The 25,710-nt window shown below is 40.7% G+C and overlaps 1 protein-coding gene across 3 annotated transcripts; it reads left to right on the top strand.

Moving 5' to 3' along the window:
* Positions 1-281: 281 nt before the first annotated feature.
* On the top strand, positions 282-24,151 carry LOC133518481 (mediator of RNA polymerase II transcription subunit 15). 3 transcript variants are annotated; one of them, XM_061852193.1, is made up of 13 exons: positions 282-501; positions 691-830; positions 1,678-1,875; positions 6,782-6,960; positions 7,541-7,745; positions 8,283-8,456; positions 11,035-11,149; positions 12,193-12,365; positions 14,637-14,794; positions 16,457-16,578; positions 17,361-17,463; positions 17,942-18,162; positions 21,744-24,151. In XM_061852193.1, exons 1-13 carry the CDS (start codon positions 407-409, stop codon positions 21,856-21,858), a joined length of 1,998 nt encoding a protein of 665 aa, XP_061708177.1. In that variant the 5' UTR covers positions 282-406; the 3' UTR covers positions 21,859-24,151. The 3 variants fall into 3 exon arrangements, 1 of the variants encoding a protein (XP_061708177.1); XR_009799487.1 differs by having other exon boundaries at positions 283-501; positions 8,286-8,456; positions 17,942-19,867; XR_009799486.1 differs by having other exon boundaries at positions 283-501; positions 17,942-19,867.
* The last annotated feature ends 1,559 nt before the right edge of the window (positions 24,152-25,710 follow it).

The raw sequence follows: 25,710 nt of genomic DNA, 5'->3' as shown, positions 1-25,710 counted from the left end.
CACTTTATCAGGCCTGATATCAGATCCGATTTCGGGTCCAAGCAAGAGTATTTTTCCGTTTTACCAAATATCAGCACATCGTTTACAATATTTGAACATTGAATATTTTTGGCAATTAGAGGCAAAGTATTTTTGACATTTCAAATAATGTTAACGATGTGCTGATATTCCGTGAAACGGAAAACGATTATCAGGCCCGAAATCGGGAAGTGTAGATGTTGCTGGCGCTTTATGTTACTTAATAGTCTTAATACATAGTCTGGCTGTGCTTCATAAAAAAAAAAGTTAGTTCATGTCATGGCAGTTCATTGAGTTGGTGGGGTACTGGGGTACTGCGGAAAATTTCATCAAAATAATAATAAAATCTGAGTCATTCTAACAAAACTTTCTGCAGAAACCTGCAGAGATGAATAACATGGATAATTTGAAGTTATTTAGCTCGATGGGGTCGGAAGAAAACTGGAGAACGCCAAACTTTAGACAAAGCGTTGTTTCGAAGATGTGAGTTTCAAGATAGATTTATTTTTGTTAGTCATATTTCTTTGTAGCAATATTTCTATAAACATACATTATAATAATAGCCTTCTTGGAAGGCTTCAAGTCCAAGAGCATAATGCACTAATTACATAATTATTTTTATTTCCAACAAATGATTGATGAATTATTGTATATCTCTATCTATATTCCCAGTGAAGAAGTAATCCAGCGCTCCGGCATGCAAGTGGCTAGAAACAGCAGCGAGATGGAGAACCATGTGTTCAATAAGGCGAAGACGCGAGAGGAATACATGAACATGGTGGCTAAACTTATACTGCATGTTCGGGAGATGTGTAAGTTGAAACAGGATTTCTAAGCATTGGTGATAACCATGTAGGACCTTTTTTATTCTTATAAAGGCTCCTGTAAAGTCCTGGTGACAATGCCAGGCTAATAAGAGAGTACACATGTGCAACTAGCACTCGGATCTAATTGCATTTTTTATAATATATTAAATATATTTTTAGATTCCACTGATAGTGGTTGAGCTGTGTATTGAAAAAGTACCTTTGTTGCAAATTGATAGACAATGCAACACCTAAACCAGGGGTCACCAATTAGTTTCTTCAGGGGTTCTTAAAATAAAATGACCATTGCAACCTGTTTCTACTAAAATTTACTAAATAAGCAATAAATAAAATAGGTTGATGGTCTGGAATTAGCCCACGGTCCGCCATTGGTGACCCCTTATCTAAACCTTTGAACAAGCTTTCAATTTGAAACTAAAAATTGTTGAGATGTACTGAGAAACAATTTATGAAAATTCAACCCTTAACATATTCACTGCCGGGAACCCACCTGGTGGGCGCTCATGAACTTTGTTCAGATGCCGAGCGGGTTGTTTTGTACGCAGCTATAGACCACCGGTTTCTGGGGTAGTGTGCCATTTTTGTCTGGCAGTGAATGTGTTAATGGGTAAAACTACTGAGGATATTATTGTTTTTTTGTGAGCAAATAAAACTACAAATTTGGTCATTTTAATTTATAAAATTTTATATCTTGCAAGATGAGAATGAATCCTTTATGATTTACATTATCTGTCTGTTCATATTTACTGTTTTTCTTACTTATATATAAATTGAAATATTTTGGGCTCAGAGGCAAGATGAGGTAATGTATGAAAACTATGATTTATTTCAGCTGCTCAACCTAAACAGAACCAAGGCCAAGCCATGCAAGGTCCCAACCAAAGCCAGGCTGGCCCCAATCCACAGCAGAACCAACAACCCAACCAACAAGGGCCAAATCAACCTGGCCTGGCTCCGGACCCTATCAACGCTCTACAGAATCTTGCCTCGCAGGGGACAAGGAATCAGATGATGAATATTGGACCTCAAGGTAAGCCACAAATTAGTTAGTCAAATTGGCATACTTAAGAAATAAAAATCATACCTCGAGTTTTGCGAGCAGAAAAGTTATACATTAGCAAAAAAATAGGTTAAAACATTTCTAAGCACAGTTGGAACTTACCATAAATATTTGATTAATTGTTTGGTAACTATTTTACAATAAAAACTGTCACGGTGAGACCTTGCTCGCGATTATAACTGGATAATTAGTGCAAAAAGTGTTAATTGTGTTTGCAATCATCACCAAACGGAAGAAAACAGTCTACAAAGCCACTGAAAACGTTATCTACTGTGAGAACCCAACTGGTGAAGTAAAATAAAGTGAAATAAAGTGTGATTGACATAACTTTTGGCAAAATTTATATCTACCTACCTCAAGGAATATTGACACAACAGAGGGAGTGTTGCCACGAAACAAAAATAAGTTGTTCATCAGATTCAAGTATTTTTGCCAAGGGGTACGTTCGGAAACAAATATAAAATGGATCTGTCTGAAGCGGCATTTGAGAAAATCTTTGCCAGAATGAAGTATGAGATGGAGCAGCAGACTGAAAAGATATATCATAGGCTTAGAGATTCCCTGAACGACGAAATCACGGATATGCGAAAAAAACAAGACGAGAGTGAAGAAAAGATCAAGCAATTAGAAAATAAATTATCAATAAAAGAAAAAAGGGAAAGGCAGCGAAACATCATTTTCCATGGCATAATCGCAGAAAATTGGGAAAAGGAAGAAAAAGTAATAGAAATTGTGAATGAAGTCATGGGCGTTACTCTTGAAAGAACTGAGATTCAGTTCAGCAGGAGACTAGGGAAATCTAACAAAAGCCCAATACTGATCAATCTCTCATCCCAATGGAAAAGAAATAAAATCTTGAAGAGCAGAAAAACTCTAAAACAAAAAAATCTAGAAGTTTATGTTACGGAAGACTTTCCCAAAGAGGTTTTAGAAGAGAGGAAAAAACTTAAAGAACAATTAGAGGAAGAACAGAAAAAAGGGAATGTAGCATATATAAGATATGATAAATTGATAGTAAAAGGGAAAAAAGACAACAAGAAGAGGGCCCTCTCTCAGTCCCCACAGCAAGATAGCAATTTAGCATCGTCTAACAATCAAGGGCCTGCAAAACTACATAAAGGAGACACACCACAACAGCAGAAGGTGAGGACATCACCATGGAGAAAGAATGAAGCATAGGGAAACGCAGACAGCATCGGCATCAAAAATACACAAAAAGAAACCAAAAGTAACTCTACTACACCTCCAAGCCGGTTGGTCACCGTGGAGGACAAAGCTGACCAAAACCTTCCAACCCAATCTAATCAAATCAAACCCCAAGTAACGAATAGAAAGAAAAAAGAAATCACAAACATGTTTATATCAACATTAAATGTTTTAACTTTGAGAACCGCTGAAAGACTAACAGAGCTTATCCTGGCCCTAAGAGCCATTAAATGGGACATCCTAGGACTGAGCGAGGTCCGAAGACAAGGAGAAGCAATAGAAGAACATGAAGATTTTATAATGCATCATATAGGAGAAACTCCAGGACGGCACGGAGTTGGATTTTTGATTAAAAAGCACCTGAAGAATAGTGTAAGGGAGATAGTTGGAGTTTCAGAAAGAATAGCAGTCCTTAACATAAACCTTCCAGACTATTCAAAGGAATGGACTATAGTTCAAGTGTACTCACCTACTCAGAAGTCAAAAAAAGAGGAGATAAATGAATTCTACGAAAAGCTAAATAGCATTGTCCACAAGCATGCAAATAACTACATCATGGTCATCGGAGATTTTAATGCTAAAGTAGGCTCAAGAAAAGAAGGCGAAGAATATGTCTTAGGAAAATACACAGAGGGTAAAAGGAATAGAAACGGACAAAAGCTTATCAACTTTGCTTTTGAACACGGCTTAACTATATTAAACAGCAAATACAAAAAAAGGGAATCGCGAAAATGGACCTGGATTTCTCCAGGAGGACGCGTTAAGAATGAAATTGACTTCATCCTAACTAACGAACCTAAACACTTTGAAGATACGGGCGTTGTTAGCAATATAAATTTCAGTACAAATCATAGAATGGTACGAGCTAAGTTGAAAGCAAAACCACAAAAGAAACCAAGACCAATTCCCGACCCTAAAGTTCTGAAGATATGTGGCAACATTTGCGAACAGATTAATAAAATCAGCAAGGATATCTTGAGCAACTTCAACACCGAAACAAAAAACCTAAGTGTTCAAGAAAAATACAACCTTTGGGAGAGAAAAATTAAACAAACAACACAAAATCTTACAAGAACAAATAACACATTAGAAATGAAAATTACTGACTATACAAGAAAATTAATTGAGAAAAGAGCAAATCTTATTAAAGAAACTAACAAGGGTAGACAAACAAGGAACCACATAGCGGCACTAAGTAAACTAATAAAAGCAAATTTACGAAAAGATAGGAAAAAATATAGGGAACGTGTCATAGAAGAGCACGTGAACAAAACTGGAGGTATTAAAAAAGCATGGAAGGATTTAGACAACAAAAAAAGCTGGATCACCAAAGTAAATAACAACCGCATGGATAGTTGCGAAACAAGGAGACAAAACATACTAGATGTAGCTACAAAGTTTTACAGGGACCTTTACGAAACCACAGAACAACAGAATAGAATCAATTTGGATGAAGGAGAAGAAGAGGAAACACCAACCATATTAGAAGCCGAAGTCGAACGCGCTATCACTTCTCAAAAAAAGGAGAAATCTCCTGGACCAGATGGTATAACCAATGAGCTCATCATCGCTACAAAAGACGCTACGATCCCAGTACTAACTGCTCTCTTCAACGAAATTATCACTAAAGAAATAATACCTACGCAATGGACTACTTCAAACATTATATTGTTGTTCAAAAAAGGCGACCCTTATAACATAAACAACTATAGACCTATTAGTCTGATGTCAAATGTCTATAAAATATTTGCAAAGACAATACTAAACAGACTAACAAACATACTTGACGAAAATCAACCGGAGGAACAGGCTGGGTTCAGGCGCGACTTCTCGGTGCTAGACCATATCTTCACTGTACGGCAACTAACAGAAAAATGCAAGGAATACCAAATTCCACTATACATAGCATATGTTGACTACAGCAAAGCCTTTGACTCGCTCAAACATAATAAAATTTGGGAAGCTCTGAAAGAGCAAGGTGTAATTTCGAACTACATAAGAGTAATAAGGAACATATACGAAGCGAGCACTGCTAGAATACAGTTAGAAAGCAAGGGAGAAGAGATCAAAATAAACAAAGGAGTACGACAAGGGGATCCTCTTTCTCCAAAAATATTCTCTGCAGTGCTTGAGGGAATCTTTCGGAATCTTAAATGGCATAGAAACCCCAATTACGGACTTAAAATAAATGGTACCACTCTTACACATTTACGCTTCGCAGACGATCTAGTGTTAATAGCAAAAACAGCCAAAGACCTGCAAAGTATGCTTAAGGAACTAGCCAGCGAAAGTGAGGTAATGGGGCTGCAAATGAATGCAGAAAAAACTAAAACAATGACGAACTCCAAAAAGACACCTATAGTAGTAAACCAGGAAACCATTGAGTATGTGGATGAATACATATACTTAGGACAAACAATATCCATGGACAACCAGATGGAGAAAGAGATTGCTAGAAGAACAACTAACGCATGGAAACGGTACTGGTCAATGAGGGAAGTTATGAAGAACAAAGAAATTAGTGTAGCTACAAAGAGGAAGTTGTTCAATACATGCATTTTACCAGTTTTAACCTACGGCAGCCAAACTTGGACTCTAACTAAGAGTAACTTAAACAAACTGCAAGTATGTCAAAGGTCCATGGAAAGGAGCATGATTGGAGTTAAACTGAAAGATAGAATAAGAAACAGGTTTATTCGATCCAAAACACGTGTGGAAGACGTAACAATTAAAGTTAAAACACTCAAATGGAGGTGGACAGGACATATGATCAGGGGCAAAGAGAAATGGAGCAAGAGAATTATATGGTGGTTTCTAAAAGATAGAAAAAGAAAACACGGACCACCAAAAATGAGATGGGAAGACGAGATCGTAAAATTCGCAGGGAGACACTGGACCAGACTGGCGAGAGATAGGAAAAAATGGAAAGGGATGGAAGAGGCCTTTGCCAAATGGCATACAGACCAAACCGATGTTGTCTGAAATAGTAAATTTTATGTCAAACTAAATATTCAATAAGAAATGTACAATTTAAACTTGTAAATGTAAAAATTGTCTGAATAAAAGGCTTATATAATAATATAAATAATAATTACAATAAAAATAGTTATAATTCCACCAAAGTGCTACCTTACCCAAAACCAGGGTATGATAATGATAAAAGTCTGGCCAAAGCTGTAACAAAGCCAGCAACATCACCTTGAAAGTAATAATTGTCCATAACTTTACTTAATGTCATGTAATTCCGAGTTATTTTGGCAATGGTTGGCAAACTTTTAAAAAGGAGCCCTCCACAGTAAAACTTTGTTGAGTGAAACCAAGATAAGTTTGCAGCGATTTTGATGGCACAGATGATGCAAAGAAAGATATACAATACAATACACAGGTTATTTTAAACTTGATAGTTGCCGTCCGGGCTATCAAAATTGCTGCCAACTTATCTTGGTCTGACTATAAGAAATTGTAAGACTGGTCTTTCCAACTGATAAATAAGTACTTCTGTTGGATGGCTATTTCAGAAAGTCGTGTAGGGAATGTAAAAAGGTTTCATACCTCAAGGTTGCAAGTTTGAATTTTGCTTAATGCTGTGAATTAGTCAATACTTTATTTAATAAAAATATATAATATTGATGTTTCAACCTTGTACATAATGAATGTAACACTTTTTCAGGCCAAATGCAGCAACAAGGCGTAATGGGCCCCAACCCAGGCATGATGCAGGGACAGATGGGCCAGCAGACAATAGTGTCCCAGGGCCAACCGCAGACAGCCACCAATCTGCTGCAGACGCTCAACCAGCGGCCGCAGATGAACATGCTGCAGGGGAAACTGCAAGGCACTATGGGCATGGTATTTATTACATTATTAAACATTTTCTTTCTCTCCCTTATTAGTGCTTATCTGTTAAAACTTTTTCCTTAATTTGCACATTTTCTCTTCCTTTTATGAGGTTTTTGTTCCGAGACTTTCCCATGCTACCAGAAAAATATTTTATAAATGATCGTCTCTCACAAGGCCAGCCTCAATTCACACGCTACCTGGTCCAGTCCATCAATTGCCATAAACAAAAACTACTTGTCTACCTTACTTCAGTTTTTTTTTAAAGGAGTCATAACTCGTCTCGTCATCGCTAACGTGGTCATCCAGATCCTAGTTTTGAGCTGAATTACAGTGACGATCTCGGCCCACAGGTCACTGGGCTCGGTGATGGGCGATTATTTTATTGATTCTCCTAAATTTGTTATTACCAAAATAAGCCCTAATAATTTATGAAATATAACTTGTTTAACGGTTTCTACCAATACAATTTTATTTATTCTAAAGTTTCCATAGAATATTGGAGAACTACAGTATTATGGATACTTTGAGTAGACAGTAAAGGTTGAGAAGTCATGAAGATGTTACAATTCAAAATAAATATCTATTCCAGGTCCCAAACCAGCCACCGATGGGCGGTATGGGCATGTCAGGCATGAACCCCATGGGCAACCAGCTGCAAGGGCAGCTCGGGGCGGGCATGCAGGGGCAGATGATGTCCAACATGCCCATGGGCGCCAGCATGCCCATGGGCGGCAACATGCAGTGTCAGCCCGGCATGCAGGGGCAGATGCAAGGACAGATGCAGGGGCAGATGGGTAAGATTTTAAGTGGTTTTTGAAAAGGCTTTTTTTTCAGTTTAACTATACATACAAGTACCTATGGCGTCGTCCCACAATGGCGCGTCATCGTGAACCTTGTCGGTATGCACGAAAGTTAATATTGTACTGCAGCTGCGCTCGTCAGTTGACGTCTTTTGCGGTCAAAGAATTAACAAATTGGTAACAAAGGCAGCAACAACGGTCTGTTCCGAAAACTTATTTTTCCCTTTTGCTTAGTTTCACCTCTAATCAAATCTTGCAAGTTGTATTTAGCCCACTTCCCGGTTTCAAAACAGATGAATTTCGCATACATATGTAACTTGGGTGCAATGCAATATTATGTACTACCTATCATCAAGCCGATCTAATGGAGACAGAAGGTGGCCATTAGAACTCTAACCGACTAACCTTATTGTATCTGGTTAGAATTGTCTCGCTGAGTATTAGTTGTGGAAAGAAAAGTACAGTCAGGAATAGAAGCTTGTATCAAAAATATTTTTTTTGACAGAAAACTTATTTATAATTTTGTTTCAGTAGGCGGCATGGGCAACAACCCAATGGTGAACAGCCACATGCTGCACATGCGGCCGAAGCAAGATGTGGGCATGGTGGGCTACCGGCAGCCTCCGGGGCAGTTCCTCCGGCAGAGCCCCAGCCCGTCCGCGCCCAGCCCCAACATGCCCCAGCCTAGCCCCGTGTCCATGCAAGGTATGTACACAGTAACTCTTGTTTTTGTGTCTTTTTAGGTTCCATACCCAAAAAGGTACAAAAGGAACCCTTATGGTGGGACTCTGTCCGTCCGTCTGTCACATTGCTAAATAACTCGAGAATTACTTAAGCTTTGGAATAGTAATGAATAACGCCAACCTAAACATATCGAATGTGTAATTTTTTTTTTTTTTTAGTATGAATTATGGAAATGATGAAATTTCAAAGTCTAGTTACTAGGTCAAGTGGGGTATCATTTGAAAGAGCTTAAATTGAACATTACAAAACAATTCCTAATTTTTGTTTCTTAGTAAAAAAATTAACTTATGGAGGAAAATGTGGAAAAAATAATACCATTCCCCTCCCTTTTTTTCCAAAGTTTACGAATGAAAAATTATGAATTTTTTACATAATAATATCATTATCATAAAGATTACAGGAAAAATAAAATCAGACCTCTATCTTGATAACGTTTTTTTGTGTTGTGTTCCTGGAAAAATAAAATCAGACCTCTATCTTGATAACGTTTTTTTGTGTTGTGTTCCTGGAAAAATAAAATCAGACCTCTATCTTGATAACGTTTTTTTTGTGTTGTGTTCCTGGAAAAATAAAATCAGACCTCTATCTTGATAACGTTTTTTTTTTGTTGTGTTTCTGGAAAAATAAAATCAGACCTCTATCTTGATAACGTTTTTTTAATTACATAAAAACATTTTGTAATTTAATTTGCAATTTAATCCCGTTTCCGGGTGCTTATTATAGTTGAAATTCCTATGAGATTACACTAAAGACACCAATTTTTTAAATAAAACAAAAATGATTGAAATCGGTTCACATGATAAAGAATTAACCCTGAAAAACCAACATACGTACAGATCGCACAAATTAGTTAGCCAATTCGCCCATAGATGGCGCTGTACACAAAATACTAATAGTATACTTCTGGTCAAAAGTCTTTCATGATAAAATTGAAAGTTTGTACGGAACCCTCGGTGCGCAAGGTAAACGAACTCGCACTTGACCGGTTTTTTACCCTTTGAAAACCACGCCTATCGTGCTCGGCGCGTCATCGTGAACCTTATCGGAATGCACTAAGGTTGATATTGGGTTGTAGTCGCGCTGTCAATTGACGTCTTCCAAGGGTAACATTTTTAATTTTTTTTTTTGTTTTTGGAACAGAATTGCATTTTTTTTGTTTCGTTCGATTTCAAAACATACTGCTTACACTATTGAATTCAAATTCAACTGATTAATTTATTGTACAGTAGGTGTGAGCAGGATACTGTATACGTATATTGACGACCAGTCTGGCCTAGTGGGTAGTGACCCTGCCTGTGAAGTCAATCGTCCCGGGTTCGAATCCTGATAAGGGTATTTATTTGTGAGATGTACACAGATATTTGTTCCTAAGTCATGGGTGTTTTTTATTATATAAGTATGTCTATCGTCTATGGAGATATATCGTCGCCTAGAACAAGGTTTGCTTAGTTGGGGGGCTAGGTCGATCTGTGTAAGATTGTCCCCGAATATTTATTGAAAAAAATATATATATATATTTGAAGGTGACCTTAGTCATTGGAAAAACCCTGAAATCCCACGTACTTTTCAGTAATGCTCTGACGTTAATATTTTTTAATTAGAAGAAAAGATAAAAATATTATTTTTTTCGAACAAAAGTTATTTGCAATAAACGACAACAAAAAGAAACACACTGTGTTAATCTTTGGCAGTGTTTTTGACAATTTGTTCGAAATATTTGATAATGATGACATTTTTCAAAAGTCAGAAGCTTATTAGTGTCATAAATAAAAAAGATGATCAAAAAGGTCGAAGAAGGTCCCATGCTATTTGAAGATATGACCTTAGGAGCTACTAACACATACAGGCTGCTCCAAAGTAAAAAATGGTAATTTTTAATTTTAATTTATTAGGTTATGATACTTTGTACATTGGTTGTAAATACCTTAATGCATATGTCCATTTCTTCATTTATATATATATATATACATATATATATACAGTGTGTCCCTAGCCATTGGACAAAGCCGAAATGTACATATGTATATATATATATATATATATATATGTATCTTATACCTTTAAACGAGCAATTCTTGTATATATATATATATTTCTGTGATCTCGGAAACGGCTCTAACGATTTCGCTGAAATTTGGTATATAGGGGTTTTTGGGGGTAAACAATCGATCTAGATTAGTCTTATGTTTGGGAAAACGCGTGTTTTCGAGATTTCATGCGTTTTTCTTTCGACGCAGAATATGGTCGCTAATTTCGTGTTGCCGGCCACTGTCCGTCTGGCCCAGCGGGTTAAGACGCGGACTGCTAAACGAGTGTTACGGGTTCGAATCTCGCCCGGTGACTAACTTTTGTTTTTTTTTTATATGTTCAAGTTTATATATAATTTTTTAATTTTTATTTTTTTAGACCAGTTTAATTTAGTAAAAAAATGTAGTTAATTTATCACCTATACACCACTATATTACAATAAATAGTTATAACCGAGCTTTGCTCGGTCGCCCAGGTACTATATATATATATATACTCATGTTGTCGGCAGGAGTGCTGGGCGGCGCGCTGCCGTCGCCGCTGGGGCTGGGCGCGCTGGGCGCGTGCGGCGGCGCGGGCGCCGGCTCGCCCTCCTCGCACATGCAGCACCACGCGCCTCAACAAAGGTCACTATTATTCTCCAATTTGGAACGTCCCTCAACAAAGGTCACTATCGAATTTGGACTGTTGAGTCATACGAACAATATTCAATTTTTTCACCACACTAGCTCGTAAAGGATCTTTTTATCGTCCAAAAACTGATGAGAAAGTTGCATTTCATCCACTTTTTAATAATGATGTGGGTTATATTTGTTGACGACCGGTTTGGCCTAGTGGGTAGTGACCCTGCCTACGAAGCTGATGGTCCCGGGTTCAAATCCTGGTAAGGGCATGTATTTGTGTGATGAGCATGGATATTTGTTCCTGAGTCATGGGTGTTTTCTATGTATTTAAGTATTTATAAATATTTATATATTATATATATCGTTGTCTAAGTGCCCTCAACACAAGCCTTATTGAGCTTACTGTGGGACTTAGTCAATTTGTGTAATAATGTCCTATAATATTTATTTATTATTTATTTATTTGTAATGTGAACCGGTCTGGCTTAGTGGGTAGTGACCCATTGACCCTGCCTATGAAGCCAATGGTCCCAGGTCTGAATCTTGGCAAGGGCATTTATTTGTGTGATGAACACAGACATTTATTCCTAAGTCATGAGTGTTTTCTATGTATATAAGTATAAATAAAATAAATAAATAATAATAATAAATATTATACGACATTATTACACAAATTGACCAAGTCCCACAGTAAACTCAATGAGGCTTGTGTTAAGGGTACTTAGACAACGATATATATAATATATAAATACTTAAATACATAGAAAACACCCATGACTCAGGAACAAATATCCATGCTCATCACATGAATAAATGCCCTTACCAGGAAGTATGTATTTATTACCCATAGTACAAGCTTTGCTTAGTTTGGAGCTAGGTCGAACTGTGTTGGTGTGATGAAAAAAACTGTTTCACTCGGTAGCAAAGTTTGTTTAACCCTTGAAACACTGGTAACCCTAAAAGTTCCATTTTTTAAACCACTCCTTTGTCTCTTTCACTCATGTAAATTATCAATGTCTCCCATAACCTGTCTTTGGTTGTTACAGAGTGAGCATGGGCATGGTGGCGTCCCCATCTTCATCCCTGAACACGCCGGTGGGCGCGTCCGTGGCGTCCCCCAGCAACGAAGACGCCGCCTACAGGGACAAGGTGCGCCAGCTCAGCAAGTACATCGAGCCTCTACGGAGAATGGTGCACCGAATGGTCAGCGAGGGAGAAAGTAAGTTTATAGTACATTGTGTAACAGGGGGGGGGGGGGGGGGGGTTGATTGAAATTTTGGATACGATACGAGGGTTTGCAATATTCTTACCCCCGGAGTTACACATAATGTTTTTCATCTCACTTGCAAAGAAAAAACTAAATTTTAAGCTAAATAAAAGTTAAATATGGTAACATATCAAACATTCGTCGGCCATTTTGTAATGTCTTGACAGATTAGGCATCACAGGCAGACCTATTCGGCATTCAGCCACAATTGAAAATGATGTAGAAATATTTTAAAAGGCTGTTAAATTAATCAAATTAAATAATTTTAATCATAAATAAAAATATAAAATTATACACGTTAGTATTTTAAAAGTAAAACTCATCTATGCTACATAGTTTGTATGAATGAGTGATATAATAAAAAATATAAAAGGTATAACACCCTAGGGCGTTGTAGCTTTGTTTTTCACAATCCATAACTCCCGGGGGAACAATATAGGCCTTTGTCCTTCTGTACATCTGCATGAAATTAGATCTTTTACGAGGAGGTGTGATGAAAAATATTTTTTTCATACATGTTTGCATTGCATGTTTGAGAAAAGCACTATACATGCTTCGGCGTGAAAAGGCCTTGCCAATCTCATATCCCTATCTGACTTCGCAACGCTCAGCCGTCTATACCCGAAAAGCCCTTTCCCGGCCTCTGCAGTAATGTACTATTGACGACCCGTCTGGATTACGGATGAGATGAGATGAGAGAATCACCATACTGGACTCTCCGACTATAGTGTGTTTTCAAAATTCGTGTACCTATCACCCATATCGCCATCATTGTCCCCCCTATTAGTAGAAGGGAGAGCGACGGCGACAGATAGTACGAGATTAATTCACAAAAAAAAAATCTGTCATCTATAAGCATACAGCCAGTATAGTTTGACACCTAGTTTAATAATATGCATATAAGCGGAGGAGCTACTTAAAACTGGCCATTTGTTAATGCAAGTAGGTAAATTTCGATTCGTGAATTGATTCGATCCGAATCGCAAGGCCCGGCTCGGCGAGTTGACGACTCGCCTTCGTACGTTCGAGCCATTCGGCATCGCCGAGTCAGCGGATCGGATAACAAATGGCCGTTATTCGCGCGTGGAGATCGCTACTTTGCTATTATTTTGAAGGACGAATTGATTCGAATTGCACAGAGACTTGATTCGAGTTCACTCGCCTGTTTCTCGAATTATTCGAATCAGACAACTCGACTCGCGCATGTAATGTAAGCAATGCGTCGCTTGCTTTCCTATGTTTTAATAAGGAAGATGGAAATCCTTTTTTGGATTCTGTCGGCTTCGGAAGTTAAAATGTTATTGGTTTTAAATTGCATTTTGCAGAATGAGAACGTGGATCGTTAGATTATCAGATCAGTTCAGCCGTTCGCTTCGCGAATTCGTGTGAATTCTCGAAGTAAATTTTTGTTTCCTTTTTATTAAGTTATTTTTTTTTTGTTCCTTTTTTTTGGCTTAATGGAAGTCGCGATTACTTTCGAATATGTTTTTTTGGTTAGCCGAGATTTCGGGCACCGCCTCTGGGTCCGGGTGTTTCGGAGTACCATGGATTTTAGTGGCCCAGGTGACTTATATTACGTGGTTTGACGCGCTAGATGGCAGCCTTTGATGTGCCCCCATCGGGTGAATGCGGACCTGGGGGACGTGTTGCTGTCCGAACTGTGCATCCTGTCGGATAGCAACACCTATGGTAGCTTACATGTTGTCCCCTATTCTGGTACGTATTTTGAGGTGTTCGAAATTATCCTCAGAAGTCATTTTTAAGTTTCCCTGAAATTGGTCATACAATTTCATTGGTTTTTTTCTTCATATTTTTCGTAATATGATTGTATTAATTTGCTATCTTCTAAAGATATTTCCGACTTTTCTACTTTAGCGCAAATTTCCTGGAAACACTCCTCGTATTGGGTATACCCATTTTCCTTACTTGCTCTAGTTTATCCTGACCTATCTTTTCTTTCCTACGCCTAGGTGCTAAGTTCCTAATATCCTGTTGTAATTTTACTAACTGTTCGTATAGGTATGTAGTCCTAGTCATAGCTTATCAAAAATGGGTTATTCGCCAATGGTCTAAAACGCAAAATGACTAGTGTAATATTTTGCCTATATCACTTTTAGTGTACATCGCGAACGGTCTTTGATTTTTGTTTGATATTTATTTTGCAATTAGTGAGTTTTGGTTGTACTGTGCCTGTATCAAATCTTCATCATTTTAAATCTACAGATGTGGAGAAGCTGACAAAGATGAAGAATCTCCTCGACATTCTGTCAAACCCGAACAAGCGGATGCCTCTGGAGACCCTCATCAAATGCGAGGTGGTGCTGGAAAAGCTGGACTTCAAACGCGGGGACGGACTAGGCGTGCCCGCTGCTTCTGGAAAGGTAAGTCGCATACACAGACACCCCGATATAAAGCGTATACCAACCACACATAGGTGAAATATTACTTGTAAAATTTGAGCGATTGGAGCATCACAACCAAGTTGTATTTTACACCATTTTATACTATCATATCTTTTTTTTTTGGGTTTCTTGCCTGCCAAATAAAGAATTTATTATTATAGCCCAGTTACACCCCTAAAGCTAAATTTATGTTAATTTTTTTTTTTTTTTGTTACATGTATGTAAAATGTATAATTGTTGGTGCAATAAAGAATATTTACTTTACTTTATCCGAGTACTGATCGTAGTTGAGGGCACAACTGGAATAAGTGGTGGCTAGGGTTTGCAATATCCGTCCGATTTTATTATTCGGATAATTCGAATAATAAAATTTGTATTATCCGAATATTCGGATGTATTCGGATAATTATAAATGAACAAAATATTTATTCCAGGTAATATAATTCGTATAACTAGCTCTAAAATAAGCATGGAGTTGATAACGGCTGAGATGCTAGAGTGTCATAATGCGAATCTCGCATCTTACTTTAAAAAAAGCGGCCAAGTGCGAGTCGGACTCGCCCATGAAGGGTATTTTACTTACTAGATTTTGTTCAAACCAATTTTCGGTGGAAGTTTGCATGGTAATGTACATCATACATTTTTTTAGTTTTATCATTCTGTTATTTTAGAAGTTACAGGGGGGGGGGGGGGGGGGCACATTTTACCACTTTGGAAGTGTCTCTCGCGCAAACTATTCAGTTTAGAAACAAATGATAATAACCTAAATATCATTTTTGAAGACCTATCCATAGATACCCCACACGTATGGGTTTGATAATAAAAATTGAGTTTCTGTTCTAAGTTTGGGGAACCCCCAAAATTTATTGTTTTTTTTTTCTATTTTTGTGTGAAAATCTTAATGCTGTTCACAGAATACATCTACTTACCAAGTTTGAACCGTATAGCTCTTATAGTTTCGGAAAAAAGTGGCTGTGACATACGGACTGACAGACAGGCAGACATGACGAATCCATAAGGGTTCCGTTTTTTGCCATTTGGCTACGGAACCCTAAAAATTGCATAAATCAGCAGATCCTCTGGGCAAAAAAAAACACCTAGCACTATAGACTATTAATTAAATGGGGAAAGTCAGTTTCACAGACACCTTATAAGATGCTTTGAGATCGCATTATCAGGCGGACTGGTGGCGCTCCCAAACAAAATATGTACGGGTATGTGTATGTGTGGTGACCTAGATTGTCTTATGTGATCCATCTAATAATTGAAATAGACTGTGGCTCTTATCCTCATAGTCAGGTGGTCAGGCTGATCTGACAATCAAATGTTATACTATTGTTTTGTGTTTGAGCACTGCACTCTCGCAGCTGGGCCTTTCGCCTCCACGAATAAGACATTTGGGGAAATTGCGTAAAGCGCGCGCCTGTCGGATACTCCGGGTCTTCGGTCCTACGCGTAGCTCGGCCTTCAGCCTTCGCATTGAGGCACTTCTGCTGTTCTTTTTAGCACTATACTCTCGCAGCTCGGTCTTCGCAATTAATTAAAATATTTGGGAATGTTCCGGGAAACGCACAACTGCCGGATGCCAGATTTGTTCTGGGATAAAGAAGAGCTGGCATTTACTTAAACGTATGTCTTCAGGAGCAAATCTTCAATCCCCTACTAGAGGTGGTAAACAACTGCCTTTCTTCGCCGCTTGCTAACCACACGCTCAAACGGACGTTCGGATCCACGCTAGACGCGCTCAACGGGCCTGAAATCAAGTGAGTATCACCGATGTACGACAAAATCGAAGACCATACTTAATTTGTTACATTCTAAATTGAACCAATCACCCAGTATTACTAGACGTTTTTGTAGACTTAAATATAAGAGAATAAAAAGCAATTTCCGTCCGTCTCAAACGGGATGCACTATTTCCGGACTATACCTAGCAGTGGCGCGTTACAATTATTTGTAGGGAACCGGGAGCTAATTTTGCTTTCCTTTTCTCTATGAACCGATCGTGAAAGTCAACAGGTTAAAATTAGACAAGCCGGTGGAATTAAATTCTTTGAACGATCCGCCACTGATACCTAGACTCAAATAAGAAAAACGTGATAAATATGTACCCCGGTTTTTCAAATTGACCTTTTTCTGAAATGTGTTTGACTGAATTTACCATTTTGACATACTCACTCACATAGGACGATGCATTCTGTAGTACCACCCATACGTTACATACATTACGCAGTTTGGTAACACTTTATAATCAAGGTACCTAACCGCTTTGTTTGGAATTTTTGAATACAATTACAAATTCATGTTCTTATTTTATTTCCCATATACAAAAATGGCAGTTTTTCTACTCCAAATTGTCCAACCGATATGTCATTTTAGTGCAATATCGATATAAAAGTATGATTGGATAGTGAATTGCTCCAATTAACTGTCATTGAAATTTATTAAGTATCTTGGACATTCTGGGATAAAAATACAGCTTAAATGTCTCTTTTGTGGTTATCTTAGAAAAATTGTAATTCTAATATGTTTTTTAATTTTACAGAAATTTACCACCCCCATTAAAGGTACCGAAAATAGAAGAGCCTGCCATGGAAATACCAGATGTGTTGCAAGGAGAAATCGCTCGATTAGACTCAAGATTTAAGGTATGTATTAAAGGACTTCCCTATGAACTAATAGTATAATACTTACAGTATGTCTTCGTAACATTATTTGATTACACTGGATTTTTTAATTTGAGTTAGAGGATTATATATGTATGTATAGCTGTTCGCGTTTTTTTAAGGTCACTAGGAAACCATTAACTAGTTTGTCGTATAGCGTCAGGCATGCATATTAGTATATGAAATTCGTGAGGACTGGTTCAGGCGGTCTTGCCACGGCATCCATTATGTACGATTTCCTCCGACCGGCTGGAGTCGGGCCGTGCCGGAGCGCATTTTCAATGTGCCTATTATTTACGGTAGAAGCGATGGCATCCGTCCGGAGCCGGTCGAGTCCGCGAGGTGCCGACCGACTTGCGGCCGTACAAATGTGAAATGCGCGCCGACTCCGCCCGTTTAGTAGGAATCATACCTTATTCTCTATCAGCCAAGTATGTGACCTACAATGATATTGGTCCAGGTTTCCTTAGAAACGATGCAGCTCGCGGGCGGCAACGGCGCCATATCCCTCGTGGCCATGCTGGACGACGCGCGCCTGCCGTGCGTGCCGTCCGTGCTGCTGTCCGTGCCGCGCGGCTACCCGGCGCGCCCGCCGGCGCGGCTCCGGCCCCGGCACGGGAAACACGACAAGCACGAGTTCCTGGCGAGGGTGGAGCAGGCCATGGACGCGAGGGTTGCTAGGTAAGGACACTGCCGTGCGTGCCGTCCGTGCTGCTGTCCGTGCCGCGCGGCTACCCGGCGCGCCCGCCGGCGCGGCTCCGGCCCCGGCACGGGAAACACGACAAGCACGAGTTCCTGGCGAGGGTGGAGCAGGCCATGGACGCGAGGGTTGCTAGGTAAGGACACTGCCGTGCGTGCCGTCCGTGCTGCTGTCCGTGCCGCGCGGCTACCCGGCGCGCCCGCCGGCGCGGCTCCGGCCCCGGCACGGGAAACACGACAAGCACGAGTTCCTGGCGAGGGTGGAGCAGGCCATGGACGCGAGGGTTGCTAGGTAAGGACACTGCCGTGCGTGCCGTCCGTGCTGCTGTCCGTGCCGCGCGGCTACCCGGCGCGCCCGCCGGCGCGGCTCCGGCCCCGGCACGGGAAACACGACAAGCACGAGTTCCTGGCGAGGGTGGAGCAGGCCATGGACGCGAGGGTTGCTAGGTAAGGACACTGCCGTGCGTGCCGTCCGTGCTGCTGTCCGTGCCGCGCGGCTACCCGGCGCGCCCGCCGGCGCGGCTCCGGCCCCGGCACGGGAAACACGACAAGCACGAGTTCCTGGCGAGGGTGGAGCAGGCCATGGACGCGAGGGTTGCTAGGTAAGGACACTGCCGTGCGTGCCGTCCGTGCTGCTGTCCGTGCCGCGCGGCTACCCGGCGCGCCCGCCGGCGCGGCTCCGGCCCCGGCACGGGAAACACGACAAGCACGAGTTCCTGGCGAGGGTGGAGCAGGCCATGGACGCGAGGGTTGCTAGGTAAGGACACTGCCGTGCGTGCCGTCCGTGCTGCTGTCCGTGCCGCGCGGCTACCCGGCGCGCCCGCCGGCGCGGCTCCGGCCCCGGCACGGGAAACACGACAAGCACGAGTTCCTGGCGAGGGTGGAGCAGGCCATGGACGCGAGGGTTGCTAGGTAAGGACACTGCCGTGCGTGCCGTCCGTGCTGCTGTCCGTGCCGCGCGGCTACCCGGCGCGCCCGCCGGCGCGGCTCCGGCCCCGGCACGGGAAACACGACAAGCACGAGTTCCTGGCGAGGGTGGAGCAGGCCATGGACGCGAGGGTTGCTAGGTAAGGACACTGCCGTGCGTGCCGTCCGTGCTGCTGTCCGTGCCGCGCGGCTACCCGGCGCGCCCGCCGGCGCGGCTCCGGCCCCGGCACGGGAAACACGACAAGCACGAGTTCCTGGCGAGGGTGGAGCAGGCCATGGACGCGAGGGTTGCTAGGTAAGGACACTGCCGTGCGTGCCGTCCGTGCTGCTGTCCGTGCCGCGCGGCTACCCGGCGCGCCCGCCGGCGCGGCTCCGGCCCCGGCACGGGAAACACGACAAGCACGAGTTCCTGGCGAGGGTGGAGCAGGCCATGGACGCGAGGGTTGCTAGGTAAGGACACTGCCGTGCGTGCCGTCCGTGCTGCTGTCCGTGCCGCGCGGCTACCCGGCGCGCCCGCCGGCGCGGCTCCGGCCCCGGCACGGGAAACACGACAAGCACGAGTTCCTGGCGAGGGTGGAGCAGGCCATGGACGCGAGGGTTGCTAGGTAAGGACACTGCCGTGCGTGCCGTCCGTGCTGCTGTCCGTGCCGCGCGGCTACCCGGCGCGCCCGCCGGCGCGGCTCCGGCCCCGGCACGGGAAACACGACAAGCACGAGTTCCTGGCGAGGGTGGAGCAGGCCATGGACGCGAGGGTTGCTAGGTAAGGACACTGACGTCCGTAGTTGCTCCGGCACACCTCCGATCTAAACACGGGAAACATGATATGCACGAGTTCTTAGCGAGGGTGGAACAAGCCATGGACGCGGGGGTTGCTAGGTAAGGACACTGACGTCCGTAGTTGCTCCGGCACACCTCCGATCTAAACACGGGAAACATGATATGCACGAGTTCTTAGCGAGGGTGGAACAAGCCATGGACGCGGGGGTTGCTAGGTAAGGACACTGGCGTCCGTAGTTGCTCCGGCACGGCTCCGATCTAGACACGGGAAACACGACAAGCAGGAGTTCCTGGCTATGGTTGCGAGGGTTGCTGGTAAGGATACTGGTGTCCGTAGTTGCTCCGGCACACCTCCGATCTAAACACTGGAAACATGATATGCACGAGTTCTTAGCAAGGTTAGAACAAGCCATAGATGCGAGGGTTACTAGGTAAGGACACGGACGTCCGTAGTTGCCCCGGCGGCCGGCTTCGGTTCCATCACGGCAAGCAAGAATTCCTGCCGATAGTTCAATAGGCCATTCGAAATGAATGATGTTTTATTACATTTCATTTTACTTATCAACTTTAGGTGTCAAATTTTGGAAACTTAATTAGCAGTGATTCTAACCGAACCGGTTGGAACCTTCCAATTTGGTAAACTTATGAAATAGACGTGCGAAGGTGGCCATATGAATTAGGTGATAAAACAACGTAACTTTATTGAGCCAGTAAAGACATTTATTACCAGACATAGAAGTTTTTGTGGCAAAAACGAGGGCTTGAGAAAATGAAACATCGACAAATAATAATAGATTAATAATTAAAAGATGTAAATTCTACTTGCTGTAATTTACCGGGAAATTTCAAGAATGCAAATCATTTACAAATGCGACCATAATTTCTTTATTACATTTATTAAGTATTTAAAAATAAAAACGTAAACTGTAGAATACAGTGTCAAAAAATAAGGAACCTGCCAATGTGTGTATCAAAGAAGATATCGAACGTGTTGTGTATTTCGCGGTAGCTATCTTTTTATGAAATGTAAAAAATATCTATAACGCTAAGACATGTCGATATTTGATTTTGTGAATCACTTTATTTTGCCACAAAAACTTCTGTCTGTTTATTACCTAATTTTAGGTTTGTTTCGATCGTCTGGATGTGTAGTAGATGGCTGTTGAAAACAAGTACAGTTAGCGATAAAAACTAGTATCGTCAGGGGGGGAAACTAGAGCTACCGGGCGTTCTCGGCCCCGTTTGGCTCAGCGTGGCTACGAGTAATTATTAGTTTTGGCAAAACTTGACGTTCCTTTACGTGTACAACTACAGATAATGACATGAATTTTGACAATCGAAATAGCCGAAAGGGTACCGATACATTAGAAAGGAACAACATCATTCGTCCCTGAATCGCTGTCAAACTTCGTTTTTGGTTTTATTTAGTTAGTATACTTCGGCCGGTCTAATATGGGTCCTGAGACAGTTCGTAGGCCGGAGGATAATAAAAGTCGCAAGTTAATCAAAATTAACGTTAATTAATTACGTTACGTTAATTTGACGACCGGTCTGGCCTAGTGGGTAGTGACCCTGCCTACGAAGCTGATGGTCCCGGGTTCAAATCCTGGTAAGGGCATTTATTCTTGTGATGAGCATGGATATTTGTTTCTGAGTCATGGGTGTTTGCTATGTATTTAAGTATTTATAAATATATATATATTATATATATCGTTGTCTAAGTACCCTCAACACAAGCCTTGTTGAGCTTACTGTGGGACTTAGTCAATTTGTGTAATAATGTCCTATAATATTTATTTATTTATATAATGAATGATACTGTTTATCTGAAACTTTATATGCTCTAAAATTGTTAACAGATTACCGAAAAGCTGCTCAGTAGGGCAGCTGCTGGACGCGTGGGAGATGTCGGTGCGGCAGGCGTGCGCGCCGCACCCCGTCGCCTACACGCCCGTGCCCGCGCTGGGACTGTGAGCTATCAGTAGGATGGGGGGGGGGGACAAAGGTCCAAGCTAAGCAGAGACAACCTATCACTCGGACATCTTTAAAAAATATGACTAAACACGACAAAAACAAATACAAACGCAACAAGAAAACAAATCGAAAACACGCCACGGCGGTACTCGTCCCAAATTCTCTGGTGTATGCATTCTTTGAAAGCCTCTAGGTACCTTTCAGCTGGCTCGAAAACCGAACAGATTTCGAAACCGTTATCATGTAATTGGGGCAAAACCTTTTAATTTCGGTTTCGTTCGTATTTTTATTCCGGTTTTAGGAAAACATTTCCATGAAGTTCTTGTCTGATTAACCGGTTTAGTACAATAAAACCGGTTTCTTCCTATGGTTTCCTTGTTTACGCATCATACCACCGGGCCGAACCGTCTCGTCGCTCGTCGAATAAACCGGTTTATCTCTTCCTTTTCGGAATAAAACCAAAATGAACCGGTATTTACCGTTATTTTTAAAACCGAGCCTTCCAAGGCAACTTAGCGCGAGCAGTGTCTGCGTGCAACTCCTATACGAATCCTTTACTGATTACGGTATAGCTAGAGAGATGGTGCTGCCATCTATCCAACTAGGGAACAAATAAAATTATTTTATGAAAATAACGATGATAATTTCAGTTTATAAATTCAAACACATTCAAAAGAACGTGATCATTTAATTACATTATTTGCTTTTCGATTTGTCTTAACGATCGATCGTCTTATGTCATGAGATCATGACAGCTCGGGCATGGAAAATTGACGCTAGGAAAATGTACTGTCGAAATAATCTATAATTCACGTTATATCTTAACTAAATGCAATCAAATATCAAACATTATTCAGCAAATAGGACACAGGGGCATGCCCATTTTTACAAAAAATATTAATTACAAAATACAATTACGAAAATGGAATCGATGAAATAATATTTACTTTGAATGAATTATTGCTAAAGTAAGGGCGCTAAACACGATTAATTTCGTACATTGACCCACATATATTACTATCCCACTCGCACAGTATCATTTACCGCCGGTTTCATGGGCGAGACAGCAGTATAATTACGCGCGTGCGATAGAGATAGAAATAGGTGGGTCAACGTACGAAATTCCGTAATATTGACTTTTCAGTGTCAGATTTTCGTGAAAGTAGTATTTACGTTAATCAGTAGTTCTTTATTATTTCTAAACCTGTCCTTGAATAATTATAAGAAATTTTATTATCAAAATTATTTTTAGTTTAAAATTTAAACATAATTTAGTTAAGTAATGATATTTATTAGGGATTCTCTTTTTAACTCATATTAAACTTGTCTTTGACGTGATAAGTATCTGTGATAATTTAATATTTGTACTAATACAAACAATTTGCAGTTTTTATACAGAAATCAACACATTTTATACATACAGGTAATAAATACCTATTTTCCGTCAAAATGTTTGCTTGCCAGCTTATGTCTATACGTTTTCACGTGTCAGACATAACAAATATATTGTCTTATATAGACGACCTATTGCACGGTTTTACGTTTCAGGAGGCTGTTCCATAGTTCATAATAGCTGTATCAGACGGGCATACCGGACCGCGACCATCGGCCGGTCCGAGGCTTGTTCGATCGAGTGTAAGGTCAGCTAAAGAATGGAATGCGCTCCCGCCATCTGTATTCCCTGATAAATATGACCTCGGTCTCTTTGAAGCAACAGTGAATAGGCTACTACTGAACCGGTGAGCTCCATCTTAGGCCCTGTCTTCACTTTCCATCAGGTTGTCTAGAGCCATTCGCCGATCAGTTTTTAATATAAAAAAGTGGTCCGCCGTACGTCCGTTAAGGACGCAGCTCTAAGTGAGAGCGAGAAACAGATATTTTGACCGAACCTAAGTCGCGGTCCTGTACGCCCGTCTGTTATGGCTTTAAGGCAGATAAAAGTGATACTAGACGAAAAAAAAGGCATACGGTGTAGTAACTTCAAAAATGGACTCTAATGTGATGAAATTACGGTTAATTATCGAAATTACCCGACATTTTGTAGTATTCGGATTTATATGAAATCACCTTACCAAATTTTTTTTTTTTTACTGTCATGAAATTTTCGATCCTCTAAATTATTCTAACTTTTTCACAAAAGACAATATTAACATTATTTCCATGAAATGGGATCAAAAGAAATATAATCAACAGTGTACTGATTTTTTAGAATTAAGAGGTCCCTGAAGTCTTCGAATTGATGTTGTAAGTGTTTTAAAGCAATAATTGTTTTAAATAAATGTCTATATTAAAACATGTTTTTATTTGTTATATCATTAATCCCGTATTCATAACTAGATACAAGTCAGAAAGTTTTTGATTAAAGATTCTAAAAAAACAATTCGATTGAACATTTGGCTAATCTATCTAGTCGTCATGTTTTTGTGACAATGTTGTACTATGACAGATTGGTCCGACGAATCGCCGCAATTGAATTGCCATTTTTGTATCTAAATAAGTCCAGTCCAGACGGGGACAATTTTCGCCCAATCCAATTAAATGGCCTGGTCAAATCAGGTGATGTGGACGCAAACGACAATTTGGCTCGCCGATATTACCGATAAAACTTTTTAATAAAAAATAAAACCGACTTAAAATATTACCAAAAGCGCCATACATGTACCTATAACATTTGAAGAGTTCCCTCGATTTCTCCAAGATCCCATCATCAGACCCCGACTTGGTGCCAACGGGACCATCTCGGGGTTATACCCGTTCGATTAAAAAAAATATTTGAAAATCATTTCATGATTCTCGGAGATATCGGGTAACATACGTACTCCTTTTTTGAAGTCGGTTAAAAATGGAAGTGTGGACACAAGAATACCAATTTGTGACGCTTATATTCGCGTTTGGGGGCATTTTTTAATTTAGAGCGCTCAAATATCATCATTAAATCTAAAATTGGTGTTTAAATTGGAGATTGACGCTAATTTATTTACTGATCATATCGATCGATTTGATGATCACGTCTGCAATGGCCTTGAGATATAGTTTGAAAGTTCATTTATAGAATAACTTCACAAGCCCACGATTTCGCAGCCAACTACTCGCCAGGGCTTTAAGACGAAGATATAATTTTGAATTATTTTTTTGTGCTACACGCGTGCGCCCGTAACGGACAGAACGTACGCAATGCGCCAAATTAAAAATACGTTTTGGAATATTGACATCATACCAAAAACAACCTACGTAATTTGGTCGGGTTATTTGTTGCCCTACATAAGCCATACTAAAATTTACGGTGGGGAAAAAAAAATAAACTTTGACAAGGTCATACAATCATACTCGTAGCTCTCTCTTTGCTACTCCTACTGACAGTTCCATAAGAGCATCTCGTTCGGTCATCTGCTGGCTCTACCATTTCATCACTATACTTATTGTACCTCTATGGATACTGCAGTAGCAGCAGCCAGGGAGCAGTTGCTGGAGTAGAAAATAAATAGTTTATAAAGCCCGACCAGAAATATATGAACATTGTCAAGAGTGCGCTGTATTTCTCATGTATAGGGTGACAGTTCAGTTTAGTATGAAAAATATAGTTCCAATCAAATTCCGCAATATGGCGCGTGATCATACATATTACTGGTCAGGCTTTAGGCGAAAAATTAAGTGAGCCGATGAATGCTATCTCTAATGGCTCTTCTACAATACGGTAATCAAATTACTATTTTATGTAGTGGCCAATAACTTTAGCAGTCACCCTACCTAATAACGTGTCGATATTATCCCAGAAATACAAAGTATCGTAATTAGTTATTCCCGCTATATGGACGAGACGTGCGGCAAAGCACATAACACTTCTTGTGTTTT

The sequence above is a fragment of the Cydia pomonella genome, chromosome 5, assembly GCF_033807575.1.
Source record: "Cydia pomonella isolate Wapato2018A chromosome 5, ilCydPomo1, whole genome shotgun sequence".
Lineage (NCBI taxonomy): Eukaryota > Metazoa > Arthropoda > Insecta > Lepidoptera > Tortricidae > Cydia > Cydia pomonella.
The sequence above is the reverse complement of the archived record's forward strand: the minus strand, read 5'-3'. Positions and strand labels throughout refer to the sequence as shown.

Bases quoted from the DNA above. Each gene is read 5' to 3' on its own strand.
- LOC133518481 (XM_061852193.1), top strand. From the start codon at position 407: ATGAATAACATGGATAATTTGAAGTTATTTAGCTCGATGGGGTCGGAA. The intron at 8,457-11,034 runs GTATGTACACAG...TGTTGTCGGCAG, and splicing joins TAGCCCCGTGTCCATGCAAG to GAGTGCTGGGCGGCGCGCTG. The intron at 12,366-14,636 runs GTAAGTTTATAG...TTAAATCTACAG, and splicing joins AATGGTCAGCGAGGGAGAAA to ATGTGGAGAAGCTGACAAAG.